General features: G+C 43.8%; 1 protein-coding gene across 1 annotated transcript in view; it reads right to left on the bottom strand.

Moving 5' to 3' along the window:
* Positions 1-22,338, bottom strand: part of LOC135054728 (NACHT, LRR and PYD domains-containing protein 3-like) — a 470,020-nt gene that overhangs the window by 133,790 nt on the left and 313,892 nt on the right. Inside the window, exon 11 of the mRNA XM_063958025.1 lies at positions 9,520-9,690. Within this exon, the coding sequence (XP_063814095.1) occupies positions 9,520-9,690 (171 nt within the window). The remainder of the gene's footprint in view (positions 1-9,519; positions 9,691-22,338) is intronic.

Raw genomic sequence — 22,338 nt, 5'->3', positions numbered from 1 at the left:
ACAACGGAGTTAGGGCACCAGGGGCTATTTTCCATTCCCGTTCCCTTTCCCAGCATCTCGTTCCAGTGCTCCGGTCCTCGCAATAAGATCTCCTCAGACCAGAGTGCTGGAATCATAACAATATGAGTGTGATACTTTACTTAAAAGTGTTATATTTCAGATATCAAACGTTGTTGCACTAAGGTTGTCCCTCTCCTGTCTGAGGTATATTTGTTAAAGCGGGTTCTAAAAAGACAATTACCTATCTGGAAGGATACTTTGACGGTTTTTATAACAGGAAAGATCCCTGCACATTCATTTTAAGACATTTGTTTTCTTACACATGAAACTTTCCTGTGCGCCACGTGGTTTCACTCTTTTTGAGTGTATTGAAGGATATAGCATATCCATGAGTGATGACTTCCCGCACCCAAGCATCTGAAGTGGTCTTCAGCCATACCTGGGTGAACTGTAGAAGTCGGCATCCCACCCTGGGATCCCCAGAGGGAGGCCCGCCCAGTCATGCCGCAGGCTTGTCAGATTTGGAAGCTGGCTGACGGGCAGCCCAGGCATGTTTAGGCTTGGGCTTGGTGGTTTTGGAAGTGCGAGACTGTTTCAGGTACGCCTGACCCTTTGCTTTTCTGGAGGTTGAAAGGAACGAAAAGAAGTACTCTTAGCCTTCGGGGCCGAAGGAGTAGTACTAGGTAGACATGCAGTCTTAGCAGACGCCAAGTCAGCGACAATCTTGTTGAGATCCTCACCAATGTTTCCTTTAAACGGGAGCACCTCCAGGGTTTTCTTAGAGTCCCAAGTCCACTGACCAGGACCGCAACCAGAGAATACAGCAAGCTAAAATAGATGTCGTAGCAGCCTTGGCCGCCAGAACACCTGCATCTGAAGCTGCTGCTTTAATGTAATGAGATGCCGTGACAATATAAGGGAGACATTATCTGGCATGTTCAGAATAATGGGACGGAAACTCAGTCTCTATTACCTGAGCCCACGCCTCAATAGTTTCTGCGGCCCAAGTAGCCGTAATGGTGGGCCTATGCGTAGCCCCTGCGAGGGTATAGATAGCTTTTAAGCAGCCCTCCACACACTTATCCATCGGCTCCTTGAGAGAAGTGATGGTAGTGACAGGCAGAGCAGATGACACCACCAACCGAGCGATTTGCAAATCCACCAGCGGTGGCGTTTCCCAATTTTTACTCAATTCTGCCACAAGGGGATAGCGGGCTAGCATCTTCTTGTGCGGGGTGAATTTCTTTCCTGAGTTCTCCCAGGAATCCTGACATATGTAAACCAAGTGATCAGAATGAGGTAAAACCAATTTAGTAACCTTCTGACGTTTGAACCTGTCCGGTTTCTTAGATGTAATAGCAGGCTCAGGATCATCATAAATCTGAAGAATGAGCCTGATAGCCTCTAGTAGATCAGGAACATCCATGTGTGAAACAGATTCCCCATCAGAAACAACATGATCAGAGTCTGTGGGATCAGTATACACGCCATCTACATCGGAAGAGGTATCCTGAACATGTTTGATTTGAGAAGAAGTAACAGCCCGATAAGAGGACTTCTTAGACCACCAGGGCAAGGGCACAGGTCGGATTAGGCTATAATCCATTTTATTAATGCCCACAGCACCCAGTGGTGAAGTCCAGCAAGGGGATAAGGCTCTGGCCTGTATCCACGCCAGTGCGCGGCCCGCCTCCTAATGGCCACGGCGGATCTCGTTTTCCAGCGGGTCCTGCCTGGGTGACCCTCTTACCTCGTCCCTGAGTGCGGCCACGCGATCCTGGAGAACTTTGGTTAGTGTGTGTGTCCTCGGTGAAGAACCGGAGCCTCTGCTGTAAGTACCCAGCAACCAGGGACGCGGGAGTATATAGCGCCGCTGCAGCAGGAGCTATCAGAATGATATCTAGCACTAGAGTGCCTCTGCAGCAGCCCTTGAAGTATTCTATCTTCTTTAAAATAGCTCTTCCTAGGGCTGCTGGAGCAGCCCTGCCTGTTAGCTGCCTGCACTGCAGGCACCAACTTACAAACTGAGCTCCTGTGCACGGAGGCGGGGTTATAGAGGAGGCGGCAGTGAATATCTTGGGAACAGTCAAAGCTTTTAGCCTGTTGGTGCCTCAGATCAAGATCCTATTCTACACCCCTTTGTTATTCCCTGTGGAATACCAGTGTACCCCGCTGCAGAAATTTTCATTTTTAATCTGGGAGGAACATGATTTACAGTTGGTAACTAAACATAAAACATTACTTCAATTAGGACATTAAAGTGAACTTGTCTCAAGACAGATTACAGGTTTAACCTCATTAGCTATGTTACTATGTTTACTTATTTGTGGACTTATTGCCAATGAACCATCTGGGCAATTAATGTTTTATGATTAATTGTGGATTTTATTGTAAGAAATATACGTTTTTAAAAGAAGGTTTTACGCTATGTTCTACCTATTTCTCTCTCTTCCAGGTACATATTGAGATAATACCTCATGAGAGAAAAGACTTCAGGAGAACACAAAAAAAAACTGATCCCCGCACAAGTGCTGGTTGAGTGGTATTCTAAGTTTTTGTATTTGTTTGGTTTTGGAGGTAGAAGGAACCTCTTTTTTAGTTATACCCACACTAGCAGCTGTCATTGCGCACCGTGATATCCTTCTATTTGGGTGTTATTAAGGAGAAAACATTGACAAAATAAAGGAAAACAACCCTGAACAACAAATGCACATCTTGTAAATAATCCCAAAATGTGGAACATTAATAATAAATCAAAATTAAGGTTGACTAATTGGAGCCATTCATTTGAGTACATGAAATCATTGAGAACAACCTCTCTCTAATGCTGGGTACACAGTGCACACTAGAAGATATATCTACTACAGATGAGCAGTTTCAGACAGGGCACCCTTGGAATTATACGGCAGTGCCTCTGGACTACAGCAGATAGGCAGAACCCCTAGACTTATACAGAGATAGGCAACACCCCTGAAGAATTACACAGCACAACAGACAGGCAGCAGCACCCCTGGACTTAAACGGCAGTGAGGCAGCACCCCTGGACTGATAGGGCAGAGGGGCAGCACCCCTGGAATGATGTGGCAAACAAAGAAAAGATGTGTAAGATGGAATTGTCCTTGCCCCCCCCCCCCCCCCACCCCACCCTTATATTGTATAAACAGGAAATGCACACTTTAACAAACCAATCATCTCAGCAACAGGGTCTGCCACACGACTGTGGCTGAAATGATTGGTTTGTTTGGGCCCCCATCAAAAAAAGAAGCAATTATCTCTCCTTGCACAAATTGGCTCTACAGAGGCAAGATGTCGTCCTCATCCTCAGATTCCACACCCCCTTCAGTGTTTACATCCTCATCCTCACAGAGAAATTCCACACCGAAAAGGTGGATTTTTTTGTATTTTGCCCAGGCATGACAATGGGCTTTTTCATCCCATGGCCAACAACTGTCTCCACTGGTGCCTTATTCAAACAAATCACATCACCATCAGAATCCTCATCGTCAACTTCCTCCTCAGCAATATCTCAATATCAGCAACTGGACTGGCGGTGCACCTCCCAGCACTTGAAGAGGGGTGCAAATGGTGGTAGGAGCCTCCTCTTCCTATACAGTCTTTGGAAGGTCAGGCCTATACATCGCAACCGCTGACACACTTGGCTCTCCTTGGGGATTTGTAATATCACTGAACTGTTTTTTCCTGTGCTTTAACAAGCTTAATTTTTTTAATTTTTCAAGAGAGTGGAGGGCTTCCATTTTCATGAGAAGCTGAACCACCAGTCATGAACATAGGCCAAGGCCTTAGCCTTTCTTTGCTATTCTTGTCGTGAATGGCATATTGCCAATTTAAAATTTCTCATCAGATAATTTATTTTTTTAACTTACGTCCTAGAGGATGCTGGGGACCACATTAGTACCGTGGGGTATAGATGGGTCCACCAGGAGCCATAGGCACTTTAAGAGTTTGAGAGTGTGGGCTGGCTCCTCCCTCTATGCGACTCCTACCAGACACAGTTTAGAAAATGTGCCCGGAGGAGCCGGTCACAGCTAGGGGAGCTCTACAAAGCTTCTTTAGTAAAGTTTTTTTTAGAGTTTATTATTTTACAAGGAGGCTGCTGGCAACAGCCTCCCTGCTTCGTGGGACTAAGGGGGGGAGTAGTGTCCGCCCTGCGTGGTCTGAGCAACTATCTCCGCTGACAGGACACTGAGCTCCTGAGGGGATAGATCATTCCCCACCACAGGGGATCGCTCACCCCAGCAGCATGCCGCCACCCCTTTACAGAGCTGAAGATCGGTGGCGAGTGAGTCACCGACCCCGCTAGCAAGCGGGGGCCTGGTGTGAAGATGGCGGCAACATGGTAGGAGTGCAGTACTAACTGCGCTCCGGAGGCTCAGTGGTACTTAGTGCGGCGCTGTGACGGGCGCCCTGAGCCAGCGCCTGAACCCTGCACTGGTCAGCAAGCCTGTCGGGGTCTGTGGATCTAAGCCAGGATTTTACCTCAGCCCAGTATAATCCTTGTGAAGAGCGGGGAAGACAGCGCCATTTTGGGGGTGGAGCTTCTCCTCAGAGTGGACCCAGCAGTGTTCAGCGCCATTTTCCTGCCTGCACAGCGCTGTCCAGAAAGAGCAAGTTCCTCCACAGCAATTCCAGCTATCTCTCACGGTACCAGGGGGTTGTAGAAGGGGATGGGGGCTGCATTAAGACCGTGTAACCTATTAAGGTGCACAGTCAGCGCTAGTAGGGGTATCCCTTTACATTAAAAGCGCTGTGTGTGGGTTGGCTCCAATCTCTGTGTCTCTCTTGCCATTCTTGGGGGTGAAACTCTGTCTGTCCTCCCTTGTGTGTGTATGGAGTGTCTGTGGTCTCCATTAAGCAATGTACAGGGACTCTGTGTCATATGCTGCAGAGGATATGTCCTCTCAGGATGATCCCATTCCATGTAATCAGGATTGCACTGGTTTAGCACAGATACCAGCAAGGGAGCCTGAGTGGTTATCCTCTATCAAATCTATGATATCTCAGATTTCAATTATGGTTGCACAAAATGAATCTGCAACTCAGGCTTAACAGAACTCTATAGCAGTCTGGCCCAGTTCTGGTACATCAGGGCTCCCCGCTGTATATTCACATAAACTTGCTCTTGCGCAGATCATGCTGGATGATACGGATACCGATTCTGACACTGCAGACGGTGATGGGAATGTGTTGCGGGGGGCAGCATCTCTTGCTAAAGGGGTGCAGTTGATAATAGAGGCTATTAGAGATGTGTTGAATATTGCTGATACAACACCCAAGCAGGTTGAAGGGGCTTACTTTACTGAAAATAAGAAAGCCTCGCTAACCTTCCCTGTGTCAAAGGAATTAAATTGAAAAGGCTCGGGTAAACCCGGATAAAAAATTGCATTTCCTTTTCCGGTAGAGGATAGGAAAAAATGGGAAAACCCGCCTATTGTTGATGCATCAGTATCCAGACTCTCAAGGTGGTTTTACCTGTTCCAGGATCTACAGCCTTGAAAGAGCCGGCTGATCATAAAATTGATAATACGCTCAAATCCATGTACACGGCTTCTGGGGCAATACTACGTCCCACTATTGCCAGTGCTTGGATTGCCAAAGCTATAGTAAAGTGGTCAGGCACGTTACTTGAAGACTTGGATACTATGGAGAAATGTGATGTTGAATTGTTTTTACGTAACATTCAGGATTCGGCAGGATTTTTGGTAGAACCCATGAAAGACCTGGGTTCCATGGCTGCGAGAATTTCTTCCATGTCTGTATCAGCTCGTCGAGGACTGTGGTTGCGCCAGTGGTCTGCCAATGCAGAATCCAGGAGAAGTGTGGAGACCCTACCCTACACAGGTCAGGATCTCTTTGGGGAAGCATTAGATGCATGGATCTCCTCGGCTACGGCTGGTAAGTCACCTTTTCTTCCCTCAGCTACACCAGCTCCGAAGAAACCCTTTTCTTCAGCTACATCGCAGCCGTTTCGGTCTACCAAGCCCAGAAAGGCCAAGCCGTCCAACACCTTCTTTCGGGGAGGTTGGCCCAAGTCCAAGAAACCTGCGGCTGCAGGTTCCCAGGAACAGAAACCTGCTTAAGGTACACCAAAGTCCTCCGCATGATGGTGGACTGCACGCCCCAGAGGTAGGGCCAGTGGGAGCGAGACTTAGGCATTTCAGTCACGTCTGGGTGTCATCCGGCCTGGACCCCTGGGTGCAAGATATTGTGTCTCAGGGGTACAGGCTGGACTTTCAAAATCTCCCTCCTCACTGATTTTTCAAATCAGGCATGCCAGCTCTGCTGGCGGACAGGACTGTCCTGCAAGAAGCCATCCAGAAGTTGGTGGAGGCACAGGTCATTGTGCCAGTACAACCTCATATGCAAAACAAAGGTTACTATTCAAACCTTTTCATGGTACCGAAACCGGATGGTTCGGTCAGGCCCATTCTGAACTTAAAATCACTAAATCCCTTTCTGAGGGAGTTCAAGTTCAAAATGGACTCTCTAAGGGCAGTGATATTGGGTCTGGAGGAGGGGGAATTCCTGGTATCCCTGGATGCGTACCTCCACATCCCGATTTGGCTGCCACATCAAGCTTATCTTCGATTCACACTGTTGGACTGTCATTTTCAGTTCCAGGTCCGGCCATTCGGCCTCTCCACAGCACCGAGGGTATTCACCAAGGTGATGGCGGAAATGATGATTCTCCTCCACAGACGGGAGGTGAACATAATTCCATATCTGGACGATCTGCTGATAAAAGCATCGTCCAAGGAAAAGCTGTTATGGCCCATAGCTCTCACGACCTAGCTTCTCAGGGGACATGGCTGGATCCTGAATCTTCCAAAATCACATTTGGAACCAACCAGGAGGTTGCCCTTTCTGGGAATGATCCTCAACACGGAAGTGCAAAGGGTGTTTCTTCCAGAGGAAAAAAGTGTTGGTGATACAAACAATGGTCCGGGGTGTCCTGAAGCCAACCCGGGTGTCGGTTCATCAGTGCATTCACCTTCTGGGAAAGATGGTGGCCCTGCAGTACGGGACGTGTCACGCTCGGGCCTTCCAACTGGATCTCCTGGACAAGTGGTCGGGATCCCATCTACACATGCACCAGAGAATACGTCTGTCACCAAAGGCCAGGATTTCACTCTTCTGGTGGCTGCAACTGCCTCACCTTCTGGAGGGCTGCAGGTTCGGGATTCAGGACTGGATCCTTGTAACCATGGATGCAAGTCTCCGGGGCTGGGGCGCAGTCACTCAAGGAGAAACCTTCCAAGGAAGGTGGTCAAGTCTGGAAGCCGGCCTGCTGATAAACATTCTGGATCTAAGAGCTGTCTACAACGGTCTTCTTCAAGCGGCCCATCTTCTGAGAAATCGGGCCGTTCAAGTGCAGTCGGACAATGTGAAAACAGTGGCTTACATAAACCGACAGGGCGGAACGAAGAGCAGAGCTGCAATGTCAGAGGTAACAAGAATCATCCTGTGGGCAGAAAAACATGCATTGGTGCTGTCAGCAATCTTCATTCTGGGAGTAGACAACTGGGAAGCGGACTTGGTCTTGGTCGAACACGTTTGCAAAGTTCTACAAGTTTGATACTTTGGCCTCTGATGACCTGAAGTTCAGTCAATCAGTACTGCAGGAGCCTCCACGCTCTCCCTCCCGTTCTGGGAGATTTGGTACATCCCCATGGTACTAATATTGACCCCAGCTTCCTCTAGGACGTAAGAGAAAGTAGGATTTTGGTTTCCCACCGGTAAATCCTTTTCTCGTAGTCCATAGAGGATGCTTGGCGCCCGCCCAGCGCTTTGTTTTCCTGCTATCGTTATTTGGTTCAGTACATCTTCATTTTTATTGAGTACTGCATTGTTACTTGGTAAGTAATGTTTCAGTGGTTGCTGAGTTTTAAAGCTAAGTTAGCTTGACGTGCCTTGTATGTGTGAGCTGGTATGAATCTCGCCACTATCTGTGTTAAATCCTTCTCTCAAAGAAGTCCGTCTCCTCTGGCACAGTTTCTAGACTGAGTCTGGTAGGAGGGGCATAGAGGGAGGAGCCAGCCCACACTCTCAAACTCTTAAAGTACTAATGTGGACCCCAGCATCCTCTACGGACTACTAGAAAAGGATTTACCGGTAGGTAACCAAAATCCTATTTTTGGTTATTGTTTTTTGCTTCTTTGATTTTACATACCCTCTATGACATTGGGCATCGGTCTTAGCAGACGACGTTGATGGAATTGCATCGTCAATGTCATGACTGGTGGCAGCAGCAGCAGCTTCAGCACTAGTACTAGGAACTGGAAGTGGTTCTTGATCTTTCACTATTTTTTCCTCAAAATTTTTGTTCTCCATTTCACAGGACAGTGCCGCTTTATTATTACAGAACACAGAACAGTGCCCTTTATTTTCACAGTACCCCTGTATTTTAACAACACCCCTGTATATTTACAGCATACAGGACAGGGCCATTGTACCTTTATTTTAACAACACCCCTGTATTTTTACAGCATACAAGACAGGGACACAGCACCCCTGTATTTTCACAGAACCCCTGTATTTTTAAAGCATACAGGACAGGCCAGTGTACCTTTATTTTAACAACACCCCTGTATTTTTACAGCTTACAAGAAAGGGTGAGTTTACCTTTATTTTAACAACACCCATGTAATTTTTACATCCTATAACACAGGGACACAGCATCCCTGTATTTTTGCAGCACCCCTGTATTGTTAAAGCATACAGAACAGAACCAACACCCCTGTATTTTTAGAGCATACAGGACAGGACCAGCACCCCTGTATTTTAACACCCCTGTATTTTTACAGCATACAGGACGGGACCAGCATCCCTGTATTTTAACAACACCCCTGTAATTTACAGCACATAGAACAGGGCCAGTGTACCTTTATTTTAACAACACCCCTGTATTTTTACAGCATACAGGACAGGACCAGCACCCCTGTATTTTAACTACCCTGTATTTTTACAGCATACAGGACAGGGCCAGCACCCCTGTATTTTAACAGCACCCCTGTATTTTTACAGTATACAACACAGGGCCAACACCCCTGTATTTTTTTTTACAGCATACAGGATAGTGCCCCTGTACAGAACAGTGACAGGACAGCAACATTCATGTACAGCACCCCTAACAGCACACAGGACAGCACCCCTAAAGAGCACACACTGACCCTATTTGATGCACCACACACAGTCTCCCTTACTCTCCAAGTCCGGAGTGAAAATGGCGGCAACTTGAGGCTCCTTATATGGAGTCCAAAACCCACGAGAATTCGACAGCGGGATGATTATGTTTTACCTCGTTGTGGGATCTGAGTCTGATGGGAAGTGCCGAGCCGGACTCGGTTCCCTGCTCGGATCGTGAAGTCCGGGGGGGGGGGGGTTTGGGTTTGGATCTCTGACATCCGAACCCACTCATCTCTTATTAATAAACAGTAGATCTAAAACCAAAACATGGTAGACGGTTCACATCTCTAATATAAATACAAGGACAGTTCTTACCAAAGATCCTGCAGGGTACAGGCTGGATGTGTCAGTCCCTTACACAGAAGTTTAATTCCAGAGTCCTCCAGAGCATTCACTGACAGGTCCAGTCTGGTCAGAGAGCGGTTTGTAGTAATAACAGAGAGGAGATCATCACAGCAGGAGGAGGTCAGACCACAGCCCTGTAACCTGATGAGAGATGAGAGATCTGCATTAGATCATTTCTTATCATTTCCAGCCTCACACTCAGCATGATGTCATCACTGACAGAATATACTGTGTAATGTATATACAATGTTGGTGTATGCAGTATATCAGCTATTAGGCTGTAAGTGCAGTCACTGATAATGTGCTTATTGAGTTACTAACTATAAATTAGGGTAGTCTGATGTGTAACGACATTGTGTATCCTTAAGGTCAGTACACACTATAGAGACCAGCTCGTGTGGGGGAGCGACCTTGGCGCGAACCTGGTTCTCTATGGCCGGTATATAGATGATTTATTTATCATTTGGGATGGGGATGCTTTTTCTGCTTCACTATTTGTTTCCCACTTAAATTCCAATCCTTTTAATTTAACTTTCACTCACACCTTTCACCCCTTTAAAATGAATTTTTGGATGTCTCCTTGGAGATCAGGGAGAACAAAATTTTCACCACCAATTATATGAAGGAGGTAGGAACAGATGCCTATTTACACTTTAAAAGTGGTCATTATATGCCCTGGAAGAAGAGCATTCCTAAAAGTCAATTTGCACGACTTCGTAGGAATTGCTCTGATCTTACCTCCTTTAATATACAAGCTAAAATTATGGAGGAGGTGTTTTACAATAGAGGTTACCCTAAATCACTCATTAAATCAGCTTTGGAGGGTGTTAGAAAGAGGGAAAGAGAAGATGTTAATACCTAAGGAAAATAAGGCGTTAGCGACTGGTCAAACGGAGGAGATAGCATTTATCTCAACATTTAACAACTGTCATTCAGAGATTAGGAACATCATTTCAAAGAATTACGGTATCCTTAAACAAGATCCCCAGTTATCCTCAATATTAAATCCAGAACCCAGGTTTATCTTTCGAAAAAATAAGTCTCTCAAAAATTTGCTAGCTCCCAGCCATCTGAAGACCATTAAAGAGAACAACAATGATATAAGTGGGAATAAGAATTGGCTGGAGAACCATCAAGCAAGATTAAAGGGTTGCTACAGATGTGGGAAGAGTAAATGTTTAACTTGTAACCATATTTGTAATCGCACAAAAGAAATTAATGTAGAAACACCTGAGAGGTTATTTGAAATTGGTAGTTTTATCAACTGTGATACTTCATATGTCATCTATATGCTAATATGTGGGTGTGGTAAAAAATACATAGGACGTACAACCCGGGCACTTAAAGTCCGGTTCCTAGAACATAGGAGGAACATTATTAATAAGATCCAGACACATAGTGTCTCCAAACATTACTATGATGTTCATGGTGGAGATCCGAAATGTTTAAAACTCATAGGTCTAGAACATATACCTCAAACTACACGTGGGGGTGACAGATATAAAAGATTATGCAGACAGGAGGTTTTCTGGATGTATCAGATGAACAGTATATTCCCTGAGGGACTTAATGAGGCAGTAAAGTTAAATACTGTGATCTGATTGGAGGGATAAACATGTAGGAAATACCAGTAGGGACAGGATTGTGCTGTTCTCAATTCTCCCCCCCCCCCCCCTTTCCCCCCCCCTCCCCCCCCCCCCCCCCTTCCTCCCCTTTTCTCCCCTATGGATAATAAATAAATTAGGATCTGATTGGAGTGATACATATATATGCCTAGCTTAGCTTTTATATATGCCTATTTTTTCTTTTCTGGCTATTTTCAGCAGTGACACCCATTGGGTGAACGGCAGATTTAATTATATACATTATAGTTATCAATTTACTATTCATTATAGGAAAAGATTGTCTGAGGCTGAAGTGTGAATATAAAATACTAAAATAAGATTAACAAGATCTCAAATAATTAAAATAATATAAAAACACTTAAATGTAAATAAACATAGAACAAAAATAAAAATGAAATCCCTATAATATAATATAGTCTCCATATGAATAAATAAACACACGGAGACATTTAATTTATGAATTGTATCCTCCCTCTATAATCCTTTTATTACATTAAAACAACAGGTATATAAATAGTATAATGATTGGCCGGGTTTAGAAATATACATATGAATGGGGGTTCCAGTAATGGAAGAGTAGATCGGGCTATATATATATATTTGTCTCGTAATGTACCCTTTAGAAATTGATCGACCTACTAAATTCTTTCTGGAACAAAGAGACATGATTAAAACGTAACCATATATCATCAGGTTTCAATATACCATTGGTCACACTAAATGGATCATAATAGCACACTGAGTTGACTGCGGGTTACCATGTCAACGGACGTGATCATTACGTTACGTGGATTACGTAACATGTACCGAGAAGTACCCCGCCACGCCGTACTTTACCACAATCCCCATAGTCACCAGAGATACGGGTGACATGTGACCAGATAAACGGAAGGCGTGTAGGAACACCTCCCCTCTAACTAAAAGGTGGAACGCAAATGCGCTCCACGGGGCGGAAGCAACACAATAGGGTCGTTATAGAATATAAGATTCAAGCAGGCTCTATTCGCTCGCAATCGATATGGGGCTTATGAGTGTGGTGCCAACTACAGCGTTTTATACATGCATGAGAGAATAATTCTCCTTATAATGTGTTTAAGTATGTGATGTTTACTATTTTAATTACATACCCCCGCGACCCGGAAGTACTACAATAGGTAGGGGTCGGTTTATAAGAAATTGATTCGTTTTTGGGTTTAATTCCTCCAAATAATAAAGCGTAGTTATCTGAGTCTGTCCGAGGATTACTTTAAAACATATAGAATGGTAAATATAATTGTTTTTATTAGTAATTTTACTAAATGGAAGGATTGAGTGAACAGCTGCATATTGTATGGTAATCACCAAGGGTATAAATATCTGGATAGCTGCCTACCTAAGTCACCTTTGATAAAGCTGCAGTGCCTGCAGCGAAACGCGTCAGGAGGAGGCTACTTGGGTCAATAAATTACGCCAATTCATACTGCCATATCACATCCGGACCAATTACTGGACTTTCTTCCATCTGCAGAGGAAACGAGACAATTTCTTCACAACTGGAAACACCATCCACCCTTTCTTCATAAAGAGGACACCGTGTTCTAATGAGGATCCCAAACCTGGCTGGTTTTGAGTAAAACATCAGAGACACTCAAAAGGGACTACACCTCTAACGGTCTTTCGGGTAAAGTGTATTGGTGTGGCTGCGCCGTCAGCCTGTCTCCATCTGCTTTATGATCAAGTTTTACTAATAGGAAACGGATGTGAAAGTGATAGGCGGTTACAAACATTTGACCCACAACTGTTGTTTTTAATTGTCTTTGGATTGTGTATCCAATTTTTATTGAGGCCTAATTTTTATGTTTTATTAAAATTGAAAAATGTATTATCACTCAATCCTTCTCATTAGAATTCATATTTAACAGTTTGAATAGCGCTGCTATCTTTTTCTTTGGTTTTCACACTATAGAGATGTGTACTGAGCGATCTATCAGTCACCGCTCAGCACACATCTCTCCCCCCGTTCAGCACAGCGCAATGTGTGCTGGGTGAGGGGGCGCTCATTTCACCCAGCGGGTGAAATGAACAATGTGCTAGATTGAGCCTGTATGCAGGCTAATCTAGCAACAGCGATAAGGCCCCGTGTATCGCTATCGCTGGGGGGCATACACATGAGAGATCAGTGCTTCAAATCTAAGCAATCTAGTCAGGCTGTAGGGGTGAGTTTTGTTTTCTTCCGTGTCTTAGGGTGTGTACACACTAGGCGATGTGCTCCATGAGGGAGTATGGATCGATGCGCTGAGACCATGTATAAACTAAAGTAATTATCATAGACTATGACATAGTAGAGCCCAGGCGAGGTCCTGCAGCTCAAGGCAGAAAAGAGTATACAGTACATGGTAGCTAGTAAGGACATCACAAGTTTCTAGGCAAAAACCACAAGGTTGATTCAAACACATGTAATATTTTTGACTGCTTGGAGGAGTCGAGTCAGTCAATGTAAAGGCCCCATTTTTTGTAAAAAGAGATAACACCGGTCTTTATGGCCAGAAAAATAGCTTGTCTGTTATAGTTCAAGGTGGAAATCAGTAATGATTTAACCGAGCCCAAAAAATGAGGGTAGCTCTGCACATTGGTGGTCATTCCGAGTTGTTCGCTCGCTAGCAGATTTTAGCAGCATTGCACACGCTAAGCCACCGCCCTCTGGGAGTGTATCTTAGCTTAGCAGAATTGCGAACGAAAGATTAGCAAAATTGCGAATAGAAATTTCTTAGCAGTTTCTGAGTAGCTCCAGACCTACTCACAGATTGCGATCAGCTCAGGCCGTTTCGTTCCTGGTTTGACGTCACACACACGCCCAGCGTTCGGCCTGCCACTCCCCCGTTTCTCCAGACACTCCCGCGTTTTTCCCTGACAAGTTAGGAGCTGACTGGCTGGTGCGTTATCACCTTGCACTTATCACTGCTTTATCACTTCTTTATCCCTTCTCCAGGCTTAATACATCTGCCCCACTGAGACTAAAAATATTATTAAGAAATATACCACTTCCCCCACAACTTACAGATTTTAGGACAAAGCCAAAAATTGAGAAAAAAGGTAGCATCTGGGTGCCTACATTTGAGACAATTACCCTACCACTCTGCAACCATAAAACACCTGTGAGCCTGGGAAATATAAACATGGTTGATATTATTGATATGCTCGTCCTGTAACCAAGAGCATTGCAGGAATCTTAAGAGTAGAGTGGTCAAGTAAAACATCCTGGGAGGAGATGGATGAGATCTCTCTGCTCCAAGGAGTAACAGTCCTTTTTTAGACCTGTTTCTATGAGTTACTGGTAAGATCTATACTAAGATATTTAGGGGTCTATTTACTAAGCCTTGGATGGAGATAAAGTACCAGTACCAATCAGCTAAAGCCAAACACAGCCTGCGACATGGCAGTTAGGAGCTGATTGGCTGGTACTTTATTTCCGACCACTTTACCTCCATCCAAGGCTTAGTAATTAGACCCCTAGTTTTGTATGGGTGGAGCAGAATGAGTGTTAATAATTTGTGGGTCGGGTCTGGGATATCTGTGTGTGTTGTACCATAATAGAGCAAGCATAATGAGTAATTTGAAGGTACATACAAAATTGCCTGTGAGGTACCTGGAACTGTTCATGAAGGGTTCTAAAACGTAGTATAACAATGCCAGGGTCAAAGACATCTGTAATCCTCTCAAGGGCCTGGGGTGAATGAGGGGTTACCAGTAAACGGAATATATTTGGAATATGTATAAGGGCGAGAAGTTATTAAACAAATGGCTTTCCAAGCCACATACTGTACGTGTCGTGAAACAAAATATTGTTAATCATATGAGGTGGATTTAGGTGAGTGAAGCAATACAGCCATTAAAAAAGGGAAAAATATAGTCAGTTCAGTAGGAGCACGAGTATAGGAGGAGCCAATCACTAATATATCTAATGTGGATGGCTCTGGTGAATGTGAGTACATCAGGCAGCCCCACAACATCCCTAGACCTAAGGAGCAGCAATTTGGCTACAGCAACACGAGGTTGACTACATTTCCACAGAAATGTAGAAAATATTTAAATACAATTGCAGCATCAGAGGCTGAAATACATACTGGGAGCATTTGGGATTGCTACACATTTTATCAGAGCTACCCTGCCTAGGAGAGACAGAAGCAATCAGGCATCTAGTTATGTGGATAGGTAGGAGATAACCATAGTAAAGTTAAGGTGATAAAGTGATGATAAGACTGCAGGGAGGGTAATACCCAGATAGTAACTTTCAAATATATGAAGGGTTTTAACAAAGTTCAGGAGGGAAACATTCTCCAAATGAAGAGAAGCAATAGGACACGAGGACATGCACTGAGACTGGAGGAAAAATTACTTCACAGAAAGAGTAGTGGACAAGTGGAATAGCCTCCCATCAAAGGTGGTAGAAGCCAAGACAGCAGAGCAATTTAAACATGCATGGGATAGACATAAGGATATCCTTACAAAGAAATAAGGATCAAAGAAGGTTTGAGGTAAAAATATGGTAAAAAAAGGGGCAGACTAGATGGGCCCAAGTGGTTCTTATCTGCCATCAAATTCTATGTTTCTATGTAATGTGACTAGTGGTTTTCAAAAAGTGATTAAAAGGGTCCCGCAGGTTCGCCGGGAAAATATTTGCCACTGGCAACAATTCTGACTTGTGTAAAATGAGCCATAGCTATGCAGTAAGGATATTATTGCCGGAATGGAGGACACTGGGTCAGAGACAAACAACAGCATGTCATCTGCAAATAGGGACAATTTGATTTCTGTTGATCCAATACAAATACCTTTAAATGCAACCAAGTCATGTAATGTGATTGCAAGTGGTTCCAAGGCTATGGTAAAAAGAAAGGGGGACCTAGTGCCTTCCTGGTGAGTTCCCCTGCGGACACAAATGGAGTCAGAGAGGTAACCATTACTAGACACCTGGGTTGAAGGGGAAGTATAAATAGTAGACAGAAGAAACACCAATTGGGATGGGAAACCAAATGGTCCCAGGTTACGAGGTCAAATGCCTTTTCCGCATCCATAGAGATAATACCCTGGTGGGGCTGATCAGAAAGCAAGGCGGCCGACTGCAACACTTAGAGCACCTTCCTTATTTTAACTGCAGAGTGGCGGCCACAATTAAAACCTGTTTGATCTGGTCCAATAATAGAAGGCAGTAACTGCTTCAACCTGTCTGAAAGGATTTAACGAAATGGGCCTGTTAATAATGAAATGGGCCTGTAGGAGGCACGGGACAATGGGATACAGCCCGGCTTGGGCAACACTCAGATGATTACCATATTAAAATTAGAGATGAGTGGGTTCGGTTCTCAGAGAACCGAACCCCCCCGAACTTTGGCTTCCGAGTCCAGATCCGAGCCAGGCTTGACTTGGAAACCCAAACTCGGCAAAACGTCATCATCCTGCTGTCGGATTCTCGCAGGATTTGGATTCCATAAAAGGAGCCGCGCGTTGCGACCATTTTCACTCCAGTCTCGGAGAGTGAGAGGATGTGTACTATTCAGTGTGCTCAGTCTCTGTTTATTCGGGCGGGAAAGTGGGGTGACAAGTGTTGTGCTGCTCAGTCCAGTCCATATAGCCAGTGTAGCTGTAAAGTGGGGCTATATTGTGCAGACCAGTCCAGTGTAGTCACCCAGTGTATTGTGCTGCATCAGTCCAGGCAGTCACAGTGTTGGTGTTCTTTGCTGCCATATATCCAGTGTCCTGTGTCATCAGTAATTCCAGTGACAATATACGCTCCTGCTATATATATCCACTGCTGCAGTATAACAAATTACAATTATATTATTATCAAAAAACTGTTGGGCTGCATCAGAGCATTGGTAGTGTCCTGTGTCATCAGTAATTCCAGTCATTCCTGTGACACATATTGTCTCTTGTAACTCCCCAAAAATAATGGAGAACAAAAATTTTGAGTAGAAAATAGGGAAAGATCAAGAAGAACCACTTCCTCCTAGTGCTGAAGCTGCTGCCACTAGCCATGACATAGACAATGAAATGCCATCAATGTCGTCTGCCAAGGCCGATGCCCAATGTGATAGTAGAGGGCATGTAAAATCCAAAAAGCCAAAGTTCAATAAAAAGAACCAAAAAAATAAATTTAAATCGTCTGAGGAGAAATATAAACTTGCCAATATGCCATTTACGACACGGAGTAGCAAGGAACGGCTGAGGCCCTGGCCTATGGGGGGTAATTCCAAGTTGATCGCAGCAGGATTTTTGTTAGCAATTGGGCAAAACCATGTGCACTGCAGGGGAGGCAGATATAACATGTGCAGAGAGAGTTAGATTTGGGTGGGGTGTGTTCAATCTGCAATCTAATTTGCAGTGTAAAAATAAAGCAGCCAGTATTTACCCTGCACAGAAACAAAACAACCCACCCAAATCTAACTCTCTCTGCACATGTTATATCTGCCTCCCCTGCAGTGCACATGGTTTTGCCCAATTGCTATCAAAAATCCTGCTCTGATCAACTTGGAATTACCCCCTATGTTCATGACTAGTGGTTCAGTTTCACATGACGATGGAAGCCTTTATAACTGAGGCCTTGACACTTATGTTGGTGTTAGTCATGCATCCGGTATCCGCCATTAGTGCAGTGGGATTTAGACAATTGATGGAGGTATTTTGTCCTGGTAACAAATCCCATGTAGATTCCACTTCACTAGGCAGGCAATAGCGAGATTTTGCCATTTAATTCCAGTGATTTGGACGTATAATTACAGTGATTTTGGCAATGAATTTCAGTGATTTATAATTATTAATTACAGTGATCTTGCCAATTAATTCCAGTGATTTGGACGTATAATTCAAGTGGGAATTGTTTGTGTCGCTTGGCTTAGTCATACAGCTACCTTATTGCACCTCTTCGACATCTTTGCATGAGGTGCTGTTTCGGGCCTAGTTTTTGAAAAGTGCCATCCTGTGTGACACTGCCGTATGAGTCCAGAGGTACTGCTGTATTAGTCCTGGGGTACCGCCGTATAAGTCCACCAATTGCAGATTTTTTTAAAGTGACTGAAGCATGCTGGAGATGCTGTCAGTGGACCAAACAATTGCGGCCCACTCTCAACATTCAGCAACTGAGTGACACTACTAGATGGGCCAGGTGGTTGTGTCACTTAGTTTAGTCATACAGCAACCTTGATGCACCTTTTTTCTTCTTTGCATCATGTGCTGTAGGGGCCTTTTTTTAATATCTGCCCTCCTGTCTGCCACTGCAGTGCACTCCTAGATGGGCCAATTGTTTATGTTGCTTGGCTTAGTCATACAACTACCTCATTGCAAATCATTTTCTTCTTTGCATGATGTGCTGTTTGGGGCCTTTTTTTGTTTTTATATCTGCCCTCCTATCTGCCACTGCAGTGCCACACCTAGATGGGCCAATTGTTTGTGTCGATTGGCTTAGTCATACAATTACCTCATTGCAAATCTTTTTCTTCTTTGCATGATGTGCTGTTTGGGGCCTTTTTTTTTAATATCTGTCCTCCTGCCTGACATTGCAGTGCCACTCCTAGATGGGCCAAGTGTTTGTGTTGTCCACTTGTGTTGCTTAGCTTAGTCATACAGCCACCTCGGTGCAACTTTTAGGTCTCAAAACAATATTGTGAGGTGTGAGGTGCTCAGAATAGACTGGAAATGAGTGGAAATGATTGTTATTGAGGTTAATAATACCATAGGAGCAAAATTACCCCCAAATTCTGTGATTTTAGCTGTTTTTATGTTTTGTTTTTTTAAATCATCCAGATCCAAAACCAGAACACGAAAGGGTGGTTTTGGCAAAACCAAGCCAAAACCAAAACACGAAAATGGAATTAGAACCAAAACCAAAACACAAAACACAAAAAGTGCCTGCCGCACAATAAGGGGATATACAGCTGTCTTTAAGTATAGAATTATAAAATGACACTAAGGGAGGGCACACATGCTTATGTAATATCTTAAAAAACTCACCAGAAAAGCCATCGAGGCTGGAGGCCTTTAAGGATTTCATATTCGTGATGCCCTTAGACATTTCTAGTGTACTCGCCAGATATCCAATAAATCTAGTACAGAGGTCAGTAAAGTAATACCTAAGGAAGGGGAAGGGGGGGGGGGGGGGGTTTAGTGGTGGGAGGGAGGAAACTGTCTATTGATATAAGCAGAGAACACCATATTAAAATCACCACCCAATATCACAGAGGAATCAATAAGAGGAGTGAGCATTATGGGCGAATAAGTTACTAATCTCTCACCCAAAATAGTAATGTCAGTAATAGTATAAAGCCCAGAGGGATCCTCATAGGACGCATGAATTTGAGGGAAGAGGTGTTTCTTAACTAGCGTTACTACACCCCTCTTTTTAGAATTCTAAGAATCTGATGACACCACCAAATAACCCGTACAATTAAGCTTCAGGATCTCAGACGGTATCAGATGTGTCTCTTTTAACAGTTCAATATCAACATTAAGCTTATGGATATACAGTAGGTAAAAATAATTTTTCTCTTAATGGGGGAGTTAATACCACCCGTATTCCATTAACAATACTTCAAAGGAGCCATGTCAGTATGCGCTTAAGAAAGACAGCCTAAAGGTCATATGAAAAATCAGGAATCTGGATCGGCGTTCAGGGCAATGCAATGTACAGACCTAAAAGTAGCCATGTAAATATAGAACCAATAGTGCAATGACGTGGAGTAGGGGAAAAGAGGTGGTCAAGGGCAAAAGAAAGGTCACTCAAGGAGGAAAACAAATTAACAAAGATGAGGGAAAGAACCCCAACAAAGGAAAACACAACTTGCAGATGCTGTTTATGAGTGTCATACTGGTAATTCAGTATAAAAACATCATGAAAGGTCTCCCCCAGCTTCACCTCATTAGCTTGCACCCTTTGAGTCACCTGAACTATGTTACCATTAGCTTACTGCAGGGCCTGCCTGAAAGAATTAGGAGAGCAGTGGGAGTGGAAGGAGCTGAGTGCTGAGAGCACTGGGGAGTCGTGGCCACCATCTTGGATTCATGCCGCTCCCATTTATGGCACTGTCTCTGCTGTTTGCTGGGCTTAGGAGAAGTCAGAACCTCTCCATAGGCTGTTGGGATGTTCCCCTCACCGGTGGTGGTGGAAATCCAGCAATTGAGACCCACAGGGAGACAGGAAACAAGGTAGAAGCTACGGGATCTCAGGAACGACTCAAGCTGCAGAAATCTCTGATGGAGTTTGAGCAGGAACTGCAATCTCCTGTGGTTTATGTACACAAAGATTGCTTCTGTTACACAACAGTCTAGTATACCTGACCTTCAAATAATTGGTGTTCAGACTTGTTCCTTTGGCATAATTAAACAAATGAAATCTAGGGTTGACATGAATACATCACCTACAGTGTAACATAACAAAACACAATTACAGTGTACATATATTACCAATATTAAGGCTGGTTTAAGCACAGTATTGGGGTGAGCAGCAATGTGCTATGGGGGATGTGGGGATAAAAATTAAATATTCAACTGGTTTTTGTTACATTCTTCCACCACTTTTTAGACCCAATGTTCTTGCAAGTTGTAGATACATACCGCAATATCCAAGCCAGGCTGCTGTGACGAGGAGGGTATCGGGGTCTTGGCACTTGGGATGCCAGATGTCAAAATACTGACAGCAGCATCCCAATGCACAGGTTCCTGACACCTGCTAGGTGAGTCATCATTTAAAATGCTTGTTACAATTTTTAAGAATATGGTACCATATCAATTGTGCAGTTAACTAAGTTCCTAGACTTTAAACTGTAGTCTCATAGCATAAAATTTGCAGGCTGTCAGAATTTTTCATATATTATATAGGGGGGCTGAACTACACACCCTAATTACAAACATAATGAGAGGTGCTATCATGCTGAGACCTGTAGTTCTACACAAAAATTAATAATGCAGATGCACACTCCATAGTACCAAGCACTGCTAATCAGAATAATTATAATGTATTCTGTAATCTAACATAGAGCAAAATTGATGTACTGTACTTGCCATATTTTTGGGCCCAAAAAATATCAGCCAACGAACCAGCGTTCATGTGACCTCATCTGGTGGGTCCCTAACAATATGGTTCAAGTCTGGGGAATGGGACCCCACCAAGCCAGCCACCCCAAGGCACTACATTATGTGAGAGGCTAGAGTGTAAGTAAGTTTTAATAAGAAAAATTCATGAGCTATGAGTTAATGAGTGTTACATAAGTTTGAGGTATTCATTAGAATACTATAAAGTGTTACATTGTTAAAAAATAATAAGGTGCTGCAAAAAGTGCTAAATTAAGTGCTACAATGTGATGCCCCAAAGTAGCAGTGTAAAACTGCATCAAACGTTTGATTGCATAAAACATAATAAAATAATATAAAGAAGATAAGGAAAATTGTACCCCTACCAGATTTTATGGATAACATACATAAGTAGACACATACTGTAGGCTTATTCAGGTATATAACCCCAGGCATCCCCGGAACATCACCGTGCAACTGCCCACATGAATGGTCCAACTGCCAAGTCTTCTCTTTGCCTTCTTTTATATGATTAATGTAATTAAACTTTTGAGGAGGTTTTACACTATGGAAAGTCTCTTCCTGATCTTTACGTGATCCAGAGAGGTACAAGGATCGGAGTGAGGGAGTGGAATTGGACAGCGGGACAGCTTTTCTTTGGATGGGCAGGGACTCTCTACCATATTTTATACATATACAGATAGATATATCTCAACAGAACTTCAAACGGGCTCTCAAGACCCACTTCTTTACCAAACCCAGCTAAATCTCATCCTAAGCCTCTGTCCCATGCTTGGTCTACTCCATCTGTGTCACCCCTGTCTGTCTGACCCTCCCCTTTAGAAAGTAAGCTCTCATGAGTGGGGCCCTCTTCCCTTTTCTTACTTCATAAATCCTCAACTGCACAAATCCTGCAGTTTTCGGCCACCTTGATACTTATCTCAGTGTCGTCTACTGGTGTAGTTATGCTTAGTTACCCGGTACTTGTCAAATATTGTCTTCAGCTGTCACTGTTTTCCTGTTTTGATTATGTGCATATGTACTCTGTAATTGGGCACTGTGGAACCCTTGTGGTGCCATATAAATAAAGGATAATAATAATAATAATAATAATATTCATATA

This window comes from Pseudophryne corroboree, chromosome 3, assembly GCF_028390025.1.
Source record: "Pseudophryne corroboree isolate aPseCor3 chromosome 3, aPseCor3.hap2, whole genome shotgun sequence".
Lineage (NCBI taxonomy): Eukaryota > Metazoa > Chordata > Amphibia > Anura > Myobatrachidae > Pseudophryne > Pseudophryne corroboree.
This window is presented reverse-complemented; position numbering and strand designations above follow the sequence as displayed.